This window comes from Alexandromys fortis, unplaced genomic scaffold (assembly GCF_014885135.2).
Source record: "Alexandromys fortis isolate MF-2015 unplaced genomic scaffold, M_Fortis_MF-2015_v1.1 scaffold_1, whole genome shotgun sequence".
Classification (NCBI taxonomy): domain Eukaryota; kingdom Metazoa; phylum Chordata; class Mammalia; order Rodentia; family Cricetidae; genus Alexandromys; species Alexandromys fortis.
In genome coordinates, this window is record NW_026067927.1 from 36,172,284 (window position 1) to 36,195,174 (window position 22,891).

Below are 22,891 nucleotides of genomic sequence, written 5' to 3' on the forward strand. Positions count from 1 at the left end.
CCATTACTTTGCCATAATTCTGTTGGCTGGAAGCAAGTCCTCGGTCGCATGCTGGAGAGAGAGAGGACTGTCCAAGCTCATGAATACCCAGAGCCTGTCTTCCGTACTAGAAGAACTGCAATGCAAGCCTGTGTGGTTGGATGCAGAAACTTGTGTTACAGTTCAGCTGTGAGTTGCAGTTCTTATTTGAGAAGGGTCTCAGTTTCTTATGGAGCCCAAGAAGAGCCTTGGTGTGAGGGAACTGAGGAAGAAAGAACAAGGCAGATTTAAAGGAAGAATATTGTCTGAAAATTGAAAAATTCTCAAACTAGGTATTTACTAGCAATCCATGTAAGGATTTTGTCTGTTCCTTCTCATAGTCAAAGTGTAATCGACAGTGGTCAGTACAATTGTCTTTCTTTTAATCCACTTTATTGTTCTGTGGAAAGGACGGGAGCAATTATGATACTTTACAATAACTTCAGAAATAGCTCGCTAGTTGAGTTGCTAGAAAAAGACTATAGAAACCTCATATTGGTCCCCCGCCCACACGTCTTGGGAGGGTGTAGCCTTATTCAGGAGTGATTGGTGTTCCTCCTTGACCAAGCAGGAAGGACAGTAGATGCCTCATCTCCTGGTCTGTGCTAGTAAAAAGGGTGTTGCTGATTATGGTGACAGTGAGCAGTTTTGAGCACTCATGAACAGAAGTGCTCTCCTAATTCTGGGCTTCGTTTGTTGTAGAGGTAGACAGAAAGCCATGACTTTTCATGGCATTGAAGTCTATTAACTCTTAAGTCTTAACTTACACAGAGCACACAGTGAATGCGTGAGAAAAAGATGGGAGGTATAATGAGCCTAGAAAAGTAAGGCCAACCTAAATGTTCCAGTATTTTTTTGACTAGAAAGTATTATCTGGTGGCTGAGAGGTTGGTTTCTAGAGTTATGGTTTTACTATATAGTTATTACCTGTCCTCAGGCAGGATACAAAATCTCCTTGATGGAGACAGTACTAACAACCTAACTGTGTTTTGGGGGAGATTGTTTGAGTCAGTGTGGATCTAAGTGCTTAAACATTATGTAGCCCCAGTCAGTTTCAAATCAAGATCATTTCTCCAGAGGGATCCATTCTGGAAACAGAGCATATGGGGAGTGGGAGGAGAAAATTTTCAGTAAACACTGTTGCAGCTACTTTGAACTGAAAATGCAAGAGCCAAGTAATTAGCAAAAGGACTGAAAAAGACCTACTGATAGAGTTCTAGTTAATCATGTGTATGGATATTCTGAAAGCTTCCAGAAAGAAAATATAGGGCACATAAAAACAAGAACAAACAAAAGCTAGAAATCTAAATTATTGCATTTCTTAATCCAATTCTGGATCCTAGAAGAAAATGAATCATTTATCTTCAAAATCCAGAAGGAAACTATGGCCTGGATTTCTGTATGTAGAGACATGAAAGGGAGAATAATTTCATACATGTTTTCCATTCCGTTCTTAGGAAGCAAGTAGAGGGCAAAGTCAGGAAAGGGGACCCAGCCAGAGAAACAGTCCTAAGCAGCAACTAGGACAGATAGAGCAAAGGACTGAACACTCCAGAGGAACACAACACAGCAAGTCCATAATTGTTTGATTTATAGCATCTGAAAAAGGTGCTATTGACGGGCTCTGACAAGTGGGTTAGGATACTGGAAATGTGAGTGATGTGTACTTAAAATTAAGGAAATCATTAACTTTAACAAAAAACACTGCTCAGGAGGAAAATGCACAGTATACTTGATTCCTCAATTGATTTTGTGTGTGTGTGTATAATATGTATGTATGATAGTGTATAGGACATGCATATGTAGTAACACTACATACCAACTGAGCCCAGATTTTAAAAAATAGGTTTTATGTGTATGGGTATTTTGCCAGCATCTTGTGTGCCTGAAGAAGCCAGAAGACAGCATCAGATCCTGTAAAAGTGGAGTTAGAGACTGTTATGATCTGCCGTGTGGGTGATGGGAATCAAACCTAGGTTCTCTCTCTCTCTCTCTCTCTTTTTTTTTTTTTTTTTTTTTTTTTTTTTTTTTTTTTTTTTTTTTTTTTTGGTGTTTTGAGACAGGGTTTCTCTGTAGCTTTTCAGCCTGTCCTGGAATTAGCTCTGTAGACCAGGCTGGCCTTGAACTCACAGAGATCTGCCTGCCTCTGCCTCCCGAGTGCTGGGATTAAAGGATTAAACTACTGAGCCGTCTCTCCAGCCTCTTAACCCAATTTTTAATAGATTAGGGAAATAGAAAGGGCTAGACTACTATAAGAAAGATGCCTCAGCTAGTAGTCATAGTTCTTGGGAGGCCAAGGCAGTAGGATTGCTGTGTTTGTGGCTAGTCTGTGCAGCAAGACTGTTTGAGTTTCCCCCACCAACAAAAACAGTTGCTTCATTTACCATAAGAGAAGTTTATAAATAATGTCATAGAATCAATAATAACAGTTTATCATAGTATGCATATAGGATGCATCGCAGTGCCCAGCGTAAACAAGGTCTGTGGAGGAGTTACAACAGAAAGCGCTCAAAATCCTTGCATGCTGTCATCTCTTACTAAATATGTTAGACTTGTCTCTTACTCTCCACATATTATTTTATGTGAAAATAAAAAAAAATAAAATCTTTTGCATAGATAGTATACAAATGAGAGGGAAAACAGGGATTTTAATTATGCCTACAAAAATACCTTGACTGAACTGAATTCTTTAGTTATTTTACTGTTTTTCAGATTGCTGGATAGCTAAGTATAAATCCTTCCTAATTTCTACTCTGCTCTGCAGGCAGCTGTCTCGCCTTTCTCTAGCGATAGCTGTTGTTACTACATAAGAGAGCAGAGCACTGGCTGCAGGATCCTTATGTGTGTCTTTACTTCTGAGAGGTGAAGGATGACCTGGTTAGCATATATATTTGATTTTGTTGCTGCTGCATAGTCCAGAGTCAAATTAAATTCTTTTTCTTCCCCCTGAAATGGAGTTAACATTGACAACTAAAAGAACATTGTGAAAGAGATAATCGGTACATTTACTTTCCTGCAGAAGATAATCAGCTGTTCCTCATTATAGTTGGGGTCTTTAGAGATGGACATTCGGATAAAGGAAACTACTCGATTACATTCTGAGAGGTTGTTACATGTGTCCTTATGATTGTATTTAGAGGGCTGACTGTGAGCAGGCTCTCACTCTGGAGGGTTGTTGGATGGACGAGGAGAGCCTTACCAGTTTGCTGAATGCTGAACGTGAGCTCTCTGACCAACTGGAAATGCTCAGGGCACCGCATGCTGACCTCCACTTCCTCCCTAGTCTTAACCTCTGCCTAGATCGGTGCTAGACCAACTCGCTGTTTCCTCCCTCCTCACCGCCTCTCTTCTCTCCTAGCTTTCTCATGGGAAATCCTCTTGTTGCATCAGGTGTTACCCTTTCCATGTATTTGGTTTCCTGCTGGCTAGATATGCTCACTTCTTGAGTTCTTATTAATTGCATTAAATGTTTCTTATTCTAACTGCTTTTGAAATGGCTTACATGGAGAATGGCATCCTTTCTGAATTTCTGCTTCTGGAGTCCCTCATATAGGCTAAATGCCAGAGGGCTTTTGGTTTGGTTCTGATGTAAACACAGATTCAGATTCTACAGAACACTGCCCCCATCAGTTAACTTTAATCACAGCTTGCTTCTCTTTTCTCCTCCAGCCCCTTAAGTGTTCCTGACTGGCTGTTGTTTTTCTTTCAGTCTTACCTCCAGTGTTAGTGCCTCGCCACAATGAATTCAATCCGCAGCATAGCCTTCTGGTTCAGTTTAGGAACCTGAGCCACAATGAACCGCACATGCCACACAACGCCACGTTTCCGGATTCCTTCCAGCAGCCCAACAGCACCCCTTTCCCCTTGTCTCCTAACAGCCCCTACCCCCCTTCCCCCGCCAGCAGCACATACCCCAGCTCCCCAGCAAGCTCTGCACCAGGAAGCCCATTTCAGCTCCCAGGTAAGACTGAGAGTGGGAATTGTTTGAAGGGCTGCTTCTGAGTGAGATTGCTGTGGGGGACATTTTCTTTAGGAATTTATTTCTACAAGAAGTAGAGTTTATTTTTCAAGTTCCATTATGTTCAAAAATCTGGAAATAAGGGTATTAAGTATAAATGTTAATTTGCTGTTAGGCGTTGTCTCAAATGAATACTTTCATCTTAGATTCAGTGCTATATGTAGCTCTGTCTTAATACATCCTGTGTAAACCTTGAGGCAAAAGACAACTTCTATTCAGTTTTATATTTATCGAAACAAAAAGATCTAGCTGTAGCTTTCGCAAAAATTCACAACTTTGAGTGTTGGCAGGCCAAAATTTCGTTAACGTTTCCGAAGCTAATTGCTCTGTCATTTAATGGGGCATGTTAGTTATTTGGGGGCATTACAAAAGAATGAGATAACTTCAAAAAGTGCATTTTGAAGGGACACAGTTTTAGAGGACACTGCAGTATGTGATGATAATGATGGCAATTGAAAATGTACCTGTAGTATGTGTCCAAGGTGGTCTGTGGCCGCACATTGCTGTGTTAGCTGCAGTTTCTTTGAACATAGATAGCTTTAAAAGAAAGAGAAAATTTTTGACCTTGGTTCCACTTTAGTGTTGTTCCTGGTATCCGGGATTACCGAGGGTCCAAGTTAATGTAGGCTTGTAGTAGGTGTGCTGGAGAGGTTGTGTGTGCTCTTTTCTGCTCTTGTATAGTGTCCTATATCTGTGTGTGCATTGTTCTGTAGTGAATCCTGCTGATAACCTTGTCAATTTAAAAATGCTTTTAGAGTAATAGCTTTAAGCAGAATGAAGACTGTCTTCTTTGAGGAATGGATGTGTCTCATTTTTTTGCTCTTAGCGGATACACCTCCTCCTGCCTATATGCCCCCCGAGGATCAGATGGGACAGGATAACTCCCAGCCCATGGACACAAGCAGTGCCGTCATCCCTCAGATCATGCCCAGCATATCCAGCAGAGGTGAGAAGAGTGCTTCCTGCTTCCTTTAACTGCTTGACCACTTTTCTTGACAGTGCTAGGAATCCAACCCAGGGCCCTCCTACTCTAGGTAAATAATCTCCCACTGAGTTAATTTCCCAATCTTGGTCACTTGTGCAAACAGCGTGAATGGAGTATGGCTGTAAAATCAACTGAGTGTGCAGATCAGTGGTTTGGGCAAGTATATGAAATTTTGGTTCAAAATGTAGTTTACAAACATTGCCATAACCTTTCCAAAGAGATTTCCACCTCACCCTGAGTTCAACAAACCTCTGTTCTCTATACAGATATTTTTCTGAATATTTCATAAAATAGAGTCATGGGGAAAAAAAAAGGCCAGGCGGTGGTATTGTACACCTTTAATTCCAACACTTGGGAGGCAGAGGCAGGTGGACCTCTGTGAGTTCGAGGCCAGCCTGGTCTACAGAGGAAGTTTCAGGACAGGCCCCAAAGCTACAGAGAAACCCTGTCTCAAAAAACCAAATATATACATATATAGCGTCATGGGGACAGTGAGATGGATTAGTGGGTAAGTGCACGTACTGCTAACCCTGATGATCATGCCAGGGACCTGAGTTTGTTTACCAAGAGGCACATGGTAGGAGAGGAATCCCCTCCTAGATAGTGTAATAAAAGTGCACTGGTAGATAATATATTTAAAGATTTATTTATTTTTGTTCTCTGTATATGCTTTGCCTGCATGCGTGTATGGGTGTTGTGAACTGAATCTGGGTCCTCCTCAAACAGTATGTGGTCTAAACCACTGAGCCATCCCTACAGCTTCCAAATATAATCCTTTAGATTGTATTTCATTCACTTAGCACAGTGTGTCAAGGTCGCCTATGGTGTAGGAGTGTTCAGCAGACCTTTGAGTGGTTGCAGTTGGATTAGTATTCTGAGTAGCTGCACCCTTAGAGCACTGTGTACAGGGCTTTGTGTAGGTACTGTTTTTTTTTTTTTTTTTTTTAATCTTGGGTAGATGCCTATGAGCAGAATTTCTGATCAGAAGGTAAGCTTAACTATTTGAGAATAGCCAGACTTTTCCAGTGTGGCTGCCAATATCTGTCTACTTTCTATCTAAAGTCTAGCTTCTCCATACCGTCCCAGTACTGTTACCGCCTAGCTTTTGAAGGGTTATTGTACCCAATGGGTGTGAGGCACTCACTGGATTTCATTTGTACGCCCTATAGAGTACTGACGTACAGATACTAATGTACTTATGCATTTTCATCAAGTTGCTGGAAAAGAGTTTGACTTGACTAATTTAAACCTGTATTGGTTTACTGTAGACCTGTTTCAGAGGTGCTGTTGCTGCTGCCTTTGGGATTGTGTCTTCCCAAGTTAAGTAGAGAACTTTAAGCCCCAGTCTGGTTGTATTTGGAAATGTGGGCTTTCGGGATGTAATTGGGTCTGAATGAGATCATAAGGATGGAGTCATCCTAGTGAGGCTAGTGCCCCTATGAGAAGAGGAGTTCCCTTGTTCTCTCTCTGTCCTTGAGCACAAGCCAAGGAAAGGCTATGCTAGCAAAAAGCAGGAGGGTAGTGGTCTACAAACCAGGAAGTAGCCCCTCATTAAACATGGAAGTTGCCTGGATTCCTTGCCTCCAGGACTGTGAGAAATAGAGTTCTGTTGCTCACCTCAGCCATCGTGGGTTTCCTGGAGCATCTGAAGCCACTGATACAGAAGTTGATACCTAGAATGTGGTGCTGTTGTACAGATACCTAAGAATATGGCTATGGTTTTGGAACCAGTAGATACTGGAGAAAGGGCTTGTGAAGTGGCTGATAAAAAGGAGTAAAGAATCTTTGCATTTTTTTTTAAAGGAACATACTAATTTTGTGTTTAGAATGTGGTGGGAATATAGTGCTGAGCCCGATGCTTCTGCACTCAGGCCTAATTGAAAACACTGGAAGATGGAGAAAAGGCCTTCCTTGTAACAAATTGGCAGCTTGGTTGGATTATGTTGATGTTCAAGTGTTTTGGGGAGGGAAGAACTATATAGCTGCAAAATCAGTTACTTAACTGAAGATATTCTTAAACCAGTCAAAATATGACTGGTTTTTCCTGATTGCTAATAATAAAATATGAAAAGATTAAAAAGGAAACTCTTACTTAAAAAATAACTTAAGATTTAAGAGATAGTTCATGCTGTACACATTGTAAATAGGAATGTGTGTTTGGAGAAGAACTAAGGATTTTGTTTACATTTAAGAGTGGCCTGATCAGGCCCCTCTGAACCATGATTAATAAAAGCTCAATTAATAAAAACTCAGGATCAGAAGAAATTGGGTTTCAACCTGAAGATTTGAAAAGCAAAACAGCCACTCACTGATTCTTACCCCAACCTCAGTCTAAGATGGCGATCCTACCTCCTGGAATCTCAGAAGGAGACTGTGTCTCTGAGAGCTGTTTCCTCCCATTTTTAATTCTCTCTAGGGCTGGGATTAAAGGTGTGTGCCATTATGGCTACTGAGATTAAAGGTGTGTGTTACCATTATCTGGTCTGTAGGGCTAACCAGTGGGACTGTTCTACTCTCAGATCTTCAGGCAGTCTTTGCCTTTAATCCCAGCACTCGGGAGACAGAGACAGGTGGATCTCTGTGAGTTCAAGACCAGCCTGGTTTACAAGAGCTAGTTCCAGGACAGGCTTCAAAAGAGAGAGAGAGAGAGAGAGAGAGAAAAGAAAAAAATGCTGCTATACTCTTCCTCCATCAGGAACAGAGTTAATTTGAGTTGAAGGTAGGTGGATTAGGGGTAAGGAAGACTGTTAGACTTTTACAAGGCAGGACATTTAAGCTCTTTGGTTGTAAGCTCAAAAGAGCTGGCCTGGAGGGTGATTGTTTCATCGGGTTGCATGGACCAAGGGCTGAAGATGCTTAGAGCACAGCTCTCTGCAATGCACAGTTGAGCTCTATCACAGCTGAAGAGGCTTAACTACAGACCTTACAGTTTTTACTGGTGTGAATTAAGTCTCTTGGAACTTGGGAGATAAGATTCGTATATGTTTTGCATGTGAGACAGAGGTGAAATAGTAATGGACCTAATTTTAAGTCCTTCCGATTGTGTTGAAACCCTACCCCTCAGTAAATGCTGTTAGAGATAGGGCCTTTTAAGAGGCAGTTAGGTTTAAATAAATTCCTGAGATTAGGGCCTTCAAAATAGTTACTTTTCCTTACATATTAGACATGGAGGCCAATGGGTAAACGTGCTTGCCTGGGCAAGCCTAGTGACTAGACTTCAGATCCCTGAAACACTGTACAAAGAGCGATAGCATGTCTCTGTGATCTCAGCCCTTCTGCAGTGAGATAGGAAGTGGATGCAGCCTGGAGTATGTAAATAAAGCAGAGACAAGGAGATCCTGACACACACACACACACACACACACACACACACACACACAGAGTATGCTCTGAAGACCTTATAAACACACAGCAAGAGGACAGGCAGCTCTCTGTTTATGTAACAGGAAGTGAGTCTCTACTAGACAGCACATCTGTTGACACCTTGGCCCCTGGAACAAACTGTGGGAGATAATTGTGGTTTTGTTATTGTTGTTTTGCTTTGAATTTAAGCTGTTCAATCTGTGGTATTTTGTTAGAGCTGTCTGAGCAGACCAAGATAAGTTGTCTTGGACTCTAAGATAGAAATCTCAGTGAAATTTAAATGAAGTATCTATTTTATTTGTTATATAATGCTTGGTTAGGCCTAAGGGTAAATAAATATTCACAGAACCTGGTGGTTTAGCTAATCAGTTATTAAACTTCTTTTCTGTTTTCAGATGTTCAGCCTGTTGCCTATGAAGAGCCCAAACACTGGTGTTCAATTGTCTACTATGAACTGAACAACCGTGTAGGGGAAGCTTTCCATGCATCTTCTACTAGTGTGTTAGTAGATGGATTCACAGACCCTTCGAATAACAAAAGTCGGTTCTGCTTGGGATTGCTGTCAAATGTGAACCGTAATTCAACCATTGAAAACACTAGGCGGCATATTGGAAAAGGTAATCTTGAATTTCTTTCCATGCCGTTGAAGGAAGTCCTTTTTTTTATATTTTTGTATTATCTGGGTACAATTCATTGCAGAAGGTACTGGAAACATCCAAAAAATCTTAAGGCATGGCTTTTGCCTCAAGTTGCAGGTTTAAAGAATGTTATCAAATAAAATGACGGTAAGTGTGGTCCTGCTCAGTTTCTGTTTCTAGTACTAGAGACCTGAAGTCCTGTTGTCTGCTTTGTCAAGTTTCCCTAACAGTCAATTAAGTCAATTAAGTCAGGGCCTAAACGAAAAGTAAGAAACATATATAGAGAGAGAGTAACCAGAGTCAAGGAGACACCGTGTAGCTGCTGAAGAAGGAAGAGAAGGACCTATCGGAATCTTTCCGGTAAGCCACAGCGTTGTGGCGATACACAGATTAATAGAAATGAGTTAGATTAAGATGTAAGAGCTAGCTAGAAATATGCACAAACCATTGGCCAAACAGTTTTGTAATTACAGTTTCTGTGTGATTATTTGGGTCTGAGTGGCTGGGAAACAAACGTGCGGTCTCTGCCTACAAGCCTCCACAGAAGCACACAAACAGACTGCATAGGAACCTGTGTGTAACTTAATCTGATGCATGAGATAAGGTTTAAAAGGATATACACCAAAGTCAGAGCAGTGTCTACTTATGGCTAAGAAAAACTCGAGCTAATTCCTAGATATATTGGAGAAGTATTTGGTAAATTTTACTATTAGAACTATTAGTTAAATTTTACTACTAGAACTGCTTTCTCATAGTATTTTTAAGTATATTTGTAGAAAACTTTAATAAATTGTATTTTACTATTTTGTGTGTATGTATTTTACTATAGGTATGTCTGTGCACCATATGCATACAGTGCCCTCAGAGGCCAGAAGAGGAGGGTCTCCTGGGACTGGAATTAAAGATGGTTTTGAGCCTCTTTGTAGGTGCTGGGAATCCAACGTGGGTCCTCTGCAAGAGCAGCCAGTACTCTAAACTGCTGAGTCATTGCTCCAGTTTCATGAAGGGTGAGGGGGGAGAGTCGGCTTTTTAAAAGAAAGGAAAATGAGTCTGCCATTTCAAAGCTCTTTCTTATAATCTGAAGTCACATCGTATGTTTGGATTTCTGTGGGTGATGGTTGAAATGTTGTGGTCCTGTTTGTCAGCAAATGGTGGAAAACTTCACTAATTTTTATGATTGACATACCAGGGGTTTCTTTGAAAGTACTCATAGAGTGAATTTTTAAAGAGCATCTTTTCTTTGGTAGAGAAACAAATGATGGTTGGAAGAGCAAACGTGGTGCAGTCCCAAGGATCTTTTAGTTAGGCTGATTATTTTTGGCTACTGAAGGCCATCTAGTGGTGGTTGTTGGCATTTGTTGTGCCTTTCTAGATGCTGTGGTTCCTCCACACTTGTCTGGCTCTCTGCGGTGCTTTGCTCAGCCTCTCTCTGGTCACTTCTCTTTCAGGTGTTCATCTGTACTACGTTGGTGGGGAGGTGTATGCCGAGTGTCTTAGTGACAGCAGCATCTTTGTTCAGAGTAGAAATTGCAACTTCCACCATGGCTTCCACCCCACCACTGTCTGTAAGATTCCCAGCAGCTGCAGCCTCAAGATTTTTAACAATCAGGAATTTGCCCAGCTTCTGGCTCAGTCTGTCAACCATGGGTTTGAGGCTGTGTATGAGCTCACCAAGATGTGCACCATTCGAATGAGTTTTGTCAAGGTGAGTGGTTTGATCTCTACTATGACTTTAGTCATTGTAAATATGTACACATTATTAAAAATTACTAGATGAAGCTAATCACTACTTTTGACTCAGTTTGATACATTGCAAGTGAAGTCTCAAATTTAACATTTTAACCATCTGACAGGTTATTTCATTTTATAATATACATAAAATCCTTGATAATTTTGATATTGGGTAAAGATTAAGTTTATAAAATATTTCAGTTAGCAGACTAAATTTTCGGAAAGCATTTAATATTATAATTGCATTTTGAGTGCCTCAGATTCCATGGCAGTGACCGTGAGATTGAATTATAGTGCTAACTTACTTTGCTGTGGCTCAGTCCTCTTACAAAGGATTTCTAAAACCTATCATTTACTTTTTTGTTGTTGTTTGTTTTGTTTTTAGTCATTTTCAAGACAGGGTTTTTCTGTGTAGCTGTTATGGAACTCACTCTTAGACCAGACTGGCCTTGAACTCAGAGATCCGCCTGTCCGTGCCTCCCAAGTGCTGGGATTAAAGGTGTGTGCCATACTCACCTGGCCAGAATGACACTGTCATTTACTCTTGTGGCCTGCTGTTACTGAACATTCCAAAGATTGTGTCTCATTAGCAAAATGTTGAGGAAGTTCCACAGTTGGCTCTGCTCCATCCTGGTGCTGGAGGGTTAGCAAGGAGAGCAGCGGCACAGTGTGTGCAGTCTGTGTGCTTGCTTGTGTTATGTTGTTGTGGTTGTGTTGTGTGTTTCAGTTTTTGGCATTTAATCCCAGTCTACTGTTTCCTTGCTGCTTGTCAGTCATATGAATTTACTTTCTCTTCCCTTTTTGAAATATGGCTTTGTCTTTTATTCTCCTGTCTCTCTTCATTTCCTCTACTTCCCTGGGGCAAGGAGCACTATAAACAGAAAGACAGAATTTGATAAATCAAGAAAATAAAAAGTAAAAATTATATATATGTATTTCTGTTTTTATCTGAAAGTTACTTTATCTTATTAATTTCTCACCTTTAAGAATAATGGCTTAATGTAATTACTAGAGGAAATAAAAAACAGACAACAGAAAAAGCCCCAAACCCTGAAGACCTTTTTCTGTGAGAGATCATAGTCTATGGCCTTTGTAAAATTAAAAACATTCCAAAATATACTTGTCCCCATGGGTCTATATCAGAAATTCTGTTATTTATTAAAAGTTTATAGCTTTGAATAATGCAACTATTTTCTTTTAATAGCATGTCACATGAATGCTGATTGGTTTTCTATAGGTGTTCAGTTTAAGTATACTTTTTGTGTTTTTACAGTTAAACTTTTATTGTTAAAGTTAGTATAGACTGTTGACTGTTCAAGAGGGATTTGCTTTGCTGTCTGTTCCTTTTCAGGGCTGGGGAGCAGAGTACCATCGCCAGGATGTTACTAGCACTCCATGCTGGATTGAGATTCACCTCCATGGGCCTCTTCAGTGGCTGGATAAAGTCCTTACTCAGATGGGCTCTCCTCTGAACCCCATTTCTTCTGTTTCATAGTGCAGAAGTATTCTTTTCAACTATATTTTTACTGGACTTGTTTTAATTTTAGAAGAATTTCCAGTACAGATGCTGTGAGCTGACATGGAAAAACAGATATTATTGCTTATTTTTTCTACATAATTGTGACCAACACATTTGTATTTTGTGATGAATTTACATTTGTTTGTATTCATGTTCATTGTAACTTTCAAAAGTATTGTAAACAATGTAGAGTATTTTGCCCCCATTGAGAAGTTTGGCATTGATGTTAAACTGGAACATACTTTTGTTTATTGTCCCAACTGTTTTTTACAAGGCAGTGCACCACATAATGAAGATTTTCCTGGAAGAGGGCATGGCATGTGGAAAGTCCTAGGTGATGAGTTTCTAGTCAGGTCTTTGTCCTGCCACCTTTGAAAAAGCATAGTACATTGTTTTGCAAAGACATGGTAGGAGCTTAAAGGAAACTATTGAATCTATTTGAAGGATACTGTGCACTCCTGATGTGTTTGGTGAAAGCAAGGTGGTGGATCTCTAGATGTCATAATTGACATTTAGTGGAGCTGGTGTTTGTCAGTGTAATGTGACTCTGTGCTATATATCGTTTGTAAAACATTTCCTTTAAAATGCCTAGTATCTGTCATTTACTCAAGTTTGTCATAAGTTTTATTGAACAGTTCAGTGTGTACATGGCCTTGTTCAGCTGTGTTTGCTGCTTTGGGCCAGTGTTTCAAGAACTCTAATTTTAATGTGCATTAACCTTTTCATTTTGCACTTTTATGGGTGACAGTTTTAGTGTGACCTGCGCTAGAACAGTCAGGTGACCTGATCTTAGCTCTTCCCTTTACTTCCTTGGCACTCCTTTGTATCAGCACTGCCATTTAGAGATTCCAGTTGTGCGATGTGATGCTTTCCCTAGCTTTTATCTTTTAATCCAATGTATGAAGTTGTTATTCTATAGCTCCAACTAAGGTGCCTGTTAATTCCATACAGTTTTATGGGTGTTATTAATGTTGAAAGATCATATACTTAATCCTATTGCTCTTACACCAGACTTTCCATACACGAACCTATGCAGTGTGGCCATCAGGCTCTTTGAGTGGGTCCTGAGGATGAGACTCCTGGTGTGCTGGTGACCGAGTCATCAGTGGGGGTTGGGATAGCGCATTTGTAACGTCATGTAACAAAGCATGTAGACTTGTCTCTCTCAGCATCAATGCTTTGCCTTTTTCTTTTATTCTTTTAGAGCTTACCTTGATGCTAGTCTCCCAGAACACCATCTTGGATGTCAATGCTCTAAGACACCCATTTAGTTCACTGTGCCTTTGGCCTTAGGGAACAATCAGAAGGACAGTTTTGGCCTGAGAATGAAGACACTACTTTGATAAAGAAAAAAAAATGACCTAATTTCCCTATCAGAACGAGAAGCTTGATTTCCTGGTGCCACTTTATTCTGCTGCTGAAAATGTTATTTTGGTTTGACTTTTTATAATGCCCTTCCTGCCGTTATGGGGAAAACAGCTTTTTGGGGGGTGGGGGTGGGGGAGGCATGAGTCCCCTTGTTTTCTGTGTCATTATTTATTGCCTTTCAGAGTGTAGCCATTGGGTGGCTTCATTCCTTCCAAGAAGTGCTTTGCTGGGCCTTCAGTAGCTTGAGCCTTCATGGCGCAGTCTTTAGAGCAAGTTTGCAGGTTTCAAGTTGAATGCCAGGTACCCGTCAAGTGAGCTCTGCTGAAGTCTGGAAACAAGTGCCTTGCTAGTTCCTTTGTTCAACAGTGAGTTGGTTATGTTGTTTGTCCACAGTCATGTCACAGCCCTCCGGTTGCAGGGTTCTGTGTGAATGGTAGGACTGAAGCTCTTAGCTGTCCAGAGTTTCATGGAGAAGTCCAAACCTATTTCCTAAAAGTTGTCAACATCACATCTGTGTCTGTAAATGAAAAGTGCAGTCTGTCTGCCTGCTCCTGTAATGTCTAAGGACATACTTACGTCTGTGGGTAGGAAAAAAAGTGCGCAAAGCAAGTGCAGAACTCTGGCCTGCAAGAAGCCGTTCAGAAGGGTGTGGCTGCTTGGCATTTGTGAGGAATGCTTGTCCTCAGACCCAGAGCAGCAGCCTTACGTCTCTCTGTGATGAGTCTCCTGCAGCCCGGACTGGCATTGACCCTGCTAACTTGCTGAAGGTGGCCTTGAGCTTCTGGTCCTTCTGTGTCTACCTCTCAAATGCTGGGATGACAGATGGCCACTTTTGTACCCGTCTCTGTGGTGTTGAGGATCAGACTCAGGACTTTATGCATGCTAGGCGAGTGCTCTACCAACTGAGTGACATCTCGAGTTCAGTGGCCACATTTTTAGTGTGCAAAATATATTAATATATGCCAGATAAAATGACAGATTTGCAAACAATGGAAATTGCCATCAGTTTGGTGAATTCTACAAATAGTAGAATCAAAACTCAGTCATGGAATACAGCAACAAGATGCATGTAGGAAAAGCATGGCCTGAGGAGGCCGTTTGACTTGTCCGTCTGCAGGATTAGCATGACGGCCTGGTTGTTGTTACCAAACTAAACTGAGGAGACCATTTGACTGGTTCATCTGCAGGGTAGCATGATGGCCTGGTTGTTGTTACCAAACTAAACTTACGGCCTCTAAGTAGTAGGCATGCTGTTGGCCATCCAGAATGACTACTCTGCTTTAGAGAAAGCTGTAGGAAGAAGTCAGTTTTAAAATCACAAACAAATAGAACAGAATAGGAATCTTTTTCTGTGTTGTTTCATGGTTGCTTGTATATAAAAAGTGGTCGTGGAAGTATCTGGATTGCCAGCGTGAGACCAGTATTAAGATTGCTAAATACACACTTGAGCCAGCTACACTAATAATGCAGGTAGGGAATGTGCCGGTGTTAACGTGTGGACACCCTTGGGGGTGTAAGTGGCGGTGACATTGCCATACGAGATGTACTGTCGAAGTGAACACTGGGACTGCCAGTGACACCTCATGAAACCGAGTCGGGGGTGTGATGTGCCCGTGTTGCCGAGAGCACCGCGGTGGCGCAGGCCCGGTCCTCGTGCCTTTCCTAGCCATTTCCCTGGAGCACTTGGATCGTCTTCCTTTTCTCACTTCAAGTTTTGTCTCCTTTTGATACCTGAAGATGAAATATTCTTAAAAATTACTGGTTTTTAAAGATTTATTTCCTTGGGTTTTTGTTGTTTTGAGACATAGTTTCTCTATATAGCCCTGGCTAACATGGAAATTACTGTGTAGGCTAACCTCAAACTTGAAGTAATTCTCTTGCCTCTGCAGTTCTGGGGTTACAGGCACATGGCTCGGTACAGTGACCTCTGATGGTTTTTAGAGTTCAGCCTCAGGTGATGGTGCGCATTTAGACCTATTATCTTTAAAGTGCTCTGAACCCCTTCTTTGTCTACCAGGTAAATCCTTTGCTGTGTGGGGTCTTAGTAAAAATGTATGTTCTCAGTATCACACAGCTAAATAACCAGGCAGCTTTTAATGTAGGTGACTTGTGGTTTTAGAAGCGTTTCTTGATCTTAGGGGAGGGGATTTTCCTAAGCGGTGGTTTGTAGGGACTCCGATACTAAGGAGAATAACCTCTTGAAGGTAATCTCCGGTGCGTGGCTGTTTCCTCACAGTGGTAGGGGTTTCTCCTTTGGAATGTGCCAGTTCTTAGAAGTTTTGTTTAATAAGATGCATGTATAGGAAGTGAGCATTGAAGGCATTTGTTCTACACTAACAGTTTTCTGTCTGCTGGACGGACACTTGAACAGTTCTGTAGACTGTTGGGCTGCAGTGAAGTGTGTGCTGATAATGGCCAGCAGTGGTTAGCAGTGGCCTCAGTGGTGGAGCACTTCCCTGGCAAGCTAAAGCCCTGTGTTTAGTCCCCAGCACTGCATAAACCAAACCAAACAGCTCTTAGATGCACCAGTACTGTAACTGAAGCGACTACCCACAACTGGATGGTGTCAGAACCAAGGACAACAGTCTTAGCGACATCCTAAAAAGTGAGAATCCATGTTAGAACACTTAGCCGGTGACGGTTGCTGCTCAATGATGACCTCGTCCCCTGCCAGGATCCAGTGCTGGAGCATTGGACCTCAGAAGAGGAGTTTGTGTCCTTGTCCAAGTGAAAATCAGCATAAACAGCTACCATTTAAGGATTTGTTTGAAGTGCTCTTCTTAAAAATCCCCTAATTTTCTGTGCAGATGGGACACCTGCTGGCTCCCGCCCCGCTGTGGGTCCTGTTTGTTACTGTGAACTGGTGTTAGCCATAACTGTGCCCCAGTTAGGCCAAAGAGTCGGTCCTAAGTTCTTTTGAAAGAAGGTTTTTTAGAGTCGGCTGTCCTCTTCTGATGCCATTGGCGGTGCTGCTGCTTTGGCATTCTATGGAGCTACAGTATGGGGATCGTAAGTAATGATTGTTGGGCCGTGGCACTTTAGTATGCCTGGTTAAAGTTGCAATCTGAGTTCACTTACTTAAATTTGGGTAGGGATATAGTCATGGAGAACGAATAGCTGGTGTGTCCCTGCCTTTTCCAAGGAAGACCTCTCCCATGTGGATGGTGGAGAGCAAGAGCCGACAGCTGCACTGTGGTCTGCTTGCCTGCATTGGGCCTGCTTCCCTTCATGTCACAGGAGATGAAACTAGCAGCATGCTTCAACTCCGCTCCTTTTTGATACTTACAAAAATGTATTAGGTTTTACTATATTGTGCTTCTCAAAGCCATAACTATTAAGCAATTTGTTTTGCATATTGTTTGCTAATACTTTATTTTAATAAACCTCAAAATGTGCTTGCGGTGTCTGTTTTTGTTTATTTTCTGGTTCTCTGCCCTAATTCATGATTCACATAGTAGTGATCTAAAGAGGGCGAGGTTTTCGTTGATGCAGAATTCTCAGTGCTGTGGACAGGAGGTGCATAGGCCACACATGCCCTCTAACCACACACGTCAACTTGACTTGGAAAGTTTTGTCCATTTTGTTTGAATGGGAGTTGCTGTCTTGTTCCTTTTTGTGCTTTGTTTTGAAGAACGATTGAGGTGTTTTAGTTTAGTCAGTGTGTTCTAGATCTGTCTCTAAGTGACGGGCTTGCCTAGCAGAGTTGGCCATGTAGCGTGTGCCTGGCTGTGTTTTAGTCCTGGGCCTATGACTCTGCACTCCTCAGCATGATGCTTGGTTACTCTATGCCTCAGATTCTGCAGCTATAAAATAGAGTTCTACTTCATAGAAAAATTAAGTGAAGCAATAATACAAATCAAAGTATTTAGGCTATTGCTTGGGATAAAATAATTCATTAAAATTACCTGTTAAGTCTTGTTACTTTGACTTCAAGCAACTATTTCTAATACTCTTGAACCTTGACCCTGGTTGATAAACTTGGTCAGTGGTCTACATAATGAGCTAACTAAGCTTAAAAAAAAAACCCTTTTAAAAGTTTATTGTGTGCATATACATGTATGAGCACTCATGCAATAGTGTACTAATCGAAGTCAGAGAAGAATCAGGATTCTCTCCCGCCATGTAGATCCTAGGGGTCACACTTAAGTCCTCAGGCTTGGCAGCCTGTGCCTTAGCCCTTTGGCCCAGCTTAGATCTTTTTTTTTTTTAATTTTTCTCCTTTTCTTTTCTTTGGTAACTGAAGGCAGACTAGCTTCTATGATCCTCCCTCTGGTGTGTGCTTCCCCTGACATGAAAACCATGGCCAGAAGGAGAAAACATTAGATTCTTTACCCCAATAGAATAAATTTAAAAGGACACAGCATTCTTTCAGCCTAAGTCTTTCCTTTTCCATTTTGCTGCCTTAAAGATTAAGGAAGTGGGGTAGTAGGAAACTTTGAAGATAAACTGTAGGCGTCTTGTTCTCCCCTGGACTTAAAGGTATTTAGATGGGAAAGGGTGAGAGGATTTTGGCCTGTGTTTAGGCCTCTCCATGTTGTATTGAGAGGGAAGTGTTGTGTGGCTCCCGGGGAGAGGAATGTCTGGGAGCAGTTAGTGGGTTCATGTGTAGAGATGGGTTTTGTTTGTTTGTTTTGTTTGAACCAAGTCTCATATAGTCATGTAGCCAAGGGTGACCCTGAGTCCTGTATCTCTTGCCTCAAGTTCCTGAGTGCTGGGCATACAGGCATGGCCCACCAGGCAATGTCCGTCAAACCCAGGACATTGTGCGTGTTAGGCAGATGCTGCCTCAGCTGGGCTATGACTCCCCCAGATTGATTTTACAGAGTTCCTTTTACTTTGCCTTAATCTCTCACCCCTTCTTCATTCCATAAACTTTACTCACCTCATTTTAAGGATTTTATTTATATTTTGGATTTTCGAGACTGACTTTCTCTGAAGTTTTTGGTGCCTGTCCTGGAAATAGCTCTTGTAGACCAGGGTGGCCTTGAACTCACAAAGATCCCCCTGCCTCTACCTCCCAAGTGCTGGGATTAAAGGCACGCGCCATCACTGCCCGGCAAGGATTTTATTTTTTATTTACCCAAGGTGAATTCAGAGAATTTTAACAGCCCAGAAAAGCACATGGTGAAACTAGCAGACTAGTAGCTAACCACCCAACACTTGGGCACACGCCCTTCTCATCTGTTCAGGCAGTCACTCACCATTGGTTCTCTGCTTCCTTTGACAGAGTCATAGCTAGTCACGGGTGAGACTGTGCGTGTGGCGGGGGCTATGTTCATGGGTATGCAGATGTACACTCACCGCACAGGTCTAAGTATAAATCTATAACTGAAATGAAAATTTCTCATCTGGGCTGACGGTATTCCCTCCAAGAGCCGAAGGTCATCTGTCAAACCCCCCAACACCAGGCACGAAAAGGGTTTTTTTGAGTTGTAGTCAGGATTGTCCAGGAGACTCCCAAAACAGTACAGGCTATTGCTGTGACCCCTTAGCTGTGTCAGCGCTTGTGAAGGCAGACCTGCATCCTCTGCTGGAGCAGTTCCTGAATGTGGAGTCTGCTGTGGGACTTGTTGACAATACTGAAGCTAGCTGTGATTTAATGCTAGAGGTAACCTTTTGTGTAATGTAGTAAGACAGTTTTGAGTTAAATTGATTCTAGTCAGCATCATTAGAGCTCTTCACCATATCTCAGAGGGAAATTCAGCTAAGAAAGCATAGCTCTTAATCTGTTCCTCCTCTTTGAATTCTTGGGCCTTTGCCCTGATGTAATCAGGTACCTGGAACTGTTGCTTAGCTGACCTTAAAAAAAAAAATATAGCAGTTGAACTGGTATTTTCACCTTTTGGCATTTGGTGTTCTCTCCGAGAAAGTAAAAAGGACAAGAGACCAGAAGAGACACGCATGCTCCTATTTTAGAGCCTGGAGGTGAATGCACGCTGATCTATTGTATTCTGGCTCTGGCCAGGAAGGTTCTCCCCAAACCAACCATTGCATGGAGGGAAGGCCTCTGAGAGCTGGATTAGGTTTAGTTGGTAGAGATTATATGGGTGACGGAGGCCCTGGACTTGGGCAGCTGTTGAGTACCGTACAGGTGTGTCAGCGTTAGTTCAGAAGTGTAACAGCAGTCCACGATTAATCTCACACTTCTGCAAAATGTGCCTTTCATTAGCTTAGAATGGGTTAGGCCAGCTGAGGGATGCCAGCAAATGTGGAGAAAATGCGAACACCGACGTGAACTCGGCTGCAGAGAGGCTTCAGAGAAATGGTCCCGCGTGGTCTGCCTAACACGCTGCAAGCTGTCCCCTCCCTCCTTCATACACCTGTGTTCCCTTTGCCCAGCCTGCCTATTTTCTGACCTAGATCAACATAATTCACCTAGTATTTAAGAACTGTTATATATGTGGGTATACAGAGAAAAACCTTCCTTGCACATTCTCATTCTCGTTGATGGAGACACCGGACAAGGTAAACAAAATCTATGTTTACTGGCAAGTTCTAAGGAGACATGCTGGGAAGGGAGGGTGGGGAGGAAGGAATTACAGCTTGGGTATGGCAGCCGGGAAAGAGCTCACTGAAAAGCTCATTTTGGGTTAAAGTTCAGGAAGGAGTGAGGAAGTCAGTGTGTGACACAGATTGAACATTTTTGTTTCAGGCAGTTGAGAAAGCATGGGAGCAGCGTTGCTAAGATCTGTCCTTTCCTGCAGGAAGTGGAGTGTTGTAAGCAAAAATAGGACATGTACTAACATGTAAGTTCTGTACTCCATCTCCACAGACGATAATAATAATAACTCAAGTGTTACGTACACAGGAGATAATAATATAATAACTCAGGTGTTACACAGGAGATAATAACTCAAGGGTTACGCACAAGAAGACAGGAAATGCTAGTTGCTAACACCAGATTGCCATCCTGGGAAATGGGCCGCTTGGAAGATGAGTCGGCAAGGGAGAGTTCAACTCTGTTTTGTCAGATACAGGTTTTGTTTCGAGTGAAGAATCAAAGATAAATGCACCAGTAAAACTCGCCTTCTGTTTCGCGGTGTAATTAACCAGTGCCCACCAAGTGCCTGTTCTGTGCCTTGAATGCTAGGCATCTAGAAGAAGCGGTGAGCAAGACAGATGTCTTGATCTCAGATGACTGCATGCAACTGTGGGGAAGAAACAGGCTAATTATAGTCATGTCGTAACTCGTTAGGGACTCGAGAGGAGGAAACATTTGAGTCTGGAGTCAAGGTCAGAATACACTGAGTTTGAAATGACCACTTCCAGAGTGTAGAGTGAGGTAAGAAGGCCAAAGGGAGACGGACGGTGGGGAAATGGGCAGTGATGGGCTTTCATGAGTGACTGTTGGGCTCAGCTGCGTTAATATCCTTGTAAGTCATCTCGATGACTGGGCTCGCCGAGAATAGAACCGATCCATTTGGGGAGCTCAGGCATGTCCTTTTTGTCAAAGATTAGACAACAGGACGAGAAGACATTGGCCAGAGGGAAGAGAAGGCAGCGTAATGCAGACGGCTCCTAGGGATCAAAGGGTTTCAGATTCAAGAAGAGTATGGGGAAGTGAGGCCGGTCGTGGGCCAGAAGGGTGCAGGCCAAGTCTTTCAAGAGAAGGAGAAGCCATTAGAGTACATCAGGGCCTAGAAGCAGATGCTGCGATCAGGTACGCGTGATTGGAGGTAGATGAAAGGGCTGTAGGGCTTTGAGGTTGAGGGGCAAGAGTGGAGGTGAAGGATCTGATGGGGTAGAAGAGCGTTTAGCAGATAGTATGAGCATGCTAGCAAGTGAAATGACTACCCTGCTTTTTTATATTAACCTTGGATGGTTAATACAGAGATTGAGACTCCTGAACAACCCTTACCCTGAGATAGAACGGTGATGGGTCTTACGCTGGGTTTTTCTGTAAGATGCCCAGCTGGGGTGCAGAGCAGCCCAGCTGTGGAGGGGGTGGTCCTCTGAGGAGCACAGAAACCCCCGAGAGTAGATGAGGCTCAGCCAACTCTGACTTAGGCAGACCTGCTGGAAGTGCAGACCCTCTATCTACCTGTGTCCCACGTGGATGAGAAGACAGCAAGTCTCGTGGAAAGCAGTCCGTCTGTCCTGTAAGTACTTCTGGAGTCAGCATCCCGACTAACCACAACAATAGCCCACATTCAAGCACTTCTGACATCTCCAACATGAGCTGATCACTTGACCTGAAATGTCTGTGCTGAAAATCCCACTAGGTAGGTGCACAGGTGTGATCCGGGTACAGAGTGTGTGGTCACACCCAGATCGCCAGAGCTCAGGCTCCAGAACTCGGTCCCATGGGCCCTATTATCGTCTCTCCCTGGTTCCCATTATCTACAACCCCATACCCTCACCCCTTCTTACCCTGTCAGAATATCTTCCTGATAATGCCTTTGCTTCCAGTGGCTGTTTGAGCAGGGGAGCACAAACACTCATGACATGGTGTTTCCTTTTAAACATGCCATACCCAGCTCTCTTAAGGTGTTTCCATTACAACTTGGGATTAGGATAGCAGCAAGGTCTAGCTTCTAGATAGCCACATGTCTTAAACATGAGCTGCCCAAACAAAACACCATATTCGATAGATTAAGCAATAGGAATTTATTTTCTTATAATCTGGAAGTTAGAAGTCCGGTTTGAAGATTCTGGTTAAGTCAGTTTGGGAAGAGGGTTCGAAGATGGCCAGCATCTCTGTATGTGCACACATAGCCTTCTCAGCTACGGGGAGTGAGGGGTACGTGAGGGCTTCACCCCTGTCTTCAGGAAGCTCCAGTTCCCTGAAAATGCAGCCGTTCTGGGAATCAGGACCTTGACATCAGATTGGGGAGAGCATACCTATCACTCCGCCCACAATACTAAGTTGTAATCACATTGTAGTCCGCTGGCTTACATATTGGCAGAGGAGATGGGAATTCGGCCACATCCTGCTGTCCCTGGGGAACCCCAGTCCCACGTAAAGAAGACCCATTGCTGCTCAGCTAGCCCAGGAAATAAACAGAGTCATTCAGAAAGTGCTGGCACAAGGGGCTCCCTCTCACTCGGCCTACTTTCTAGATTCCACCTCCAGGTAGGCCCAGTTATCTGAGACTATATTCCAGAAGCATCTACTGAAAGTAGCCACAGCCATGTTCTAGAGACATGTGTTCCAGCTTGTGTCTGTCTATCTTAGCACCTTTGGCCACCTTGGTCGGTATTTTATGAAGGGGTCCCAATGGCTATGCATCATTGTGGCTATTGCTGATAGT

The 22,891-nt window shown here is 42.6% G+C and overlaps 1 protein-coding gene across 4 annotated transcripts in view; it reads left to right on the forward strand.

Moving 5' to 3' along the window:
- Smad5 (SMAD family member 5) overlaps positions 1 to 17,035 on the forward strand; it is a 44,047-nt gene extending 27,012 nt beyond the window's left edge. For 3 of the 4 annotated variants that reach the window (XM_050143827.1, XM_050143825.1, XM_050143826.1), the window contains exons 3-7: positions 3,728 to 3,979; positions 4,863 to 4,982; positions 8,780 to 9,001; positions 10,471 to 10,727; positions 12,105 to 17,035. In XM_050143827.1, the coding sequence (XP_049999784.1) occupies positions 3,728 to 3,979; positions 4,863 to 4,982; positions 8,780 to 9,001; positions 10,471 to 10,727; positions 12,105 to 12,248 (995 nt within the window). In that variant the 3' untranslated portion in view covers positions 12,249 to 17,035. The other variant, XM_050143828.1, reaches the window with a different exon arrangement.
- The last annotated feature ends 5,856 nt before the right edge of the window (positions 17,036 to 22,891 follow it).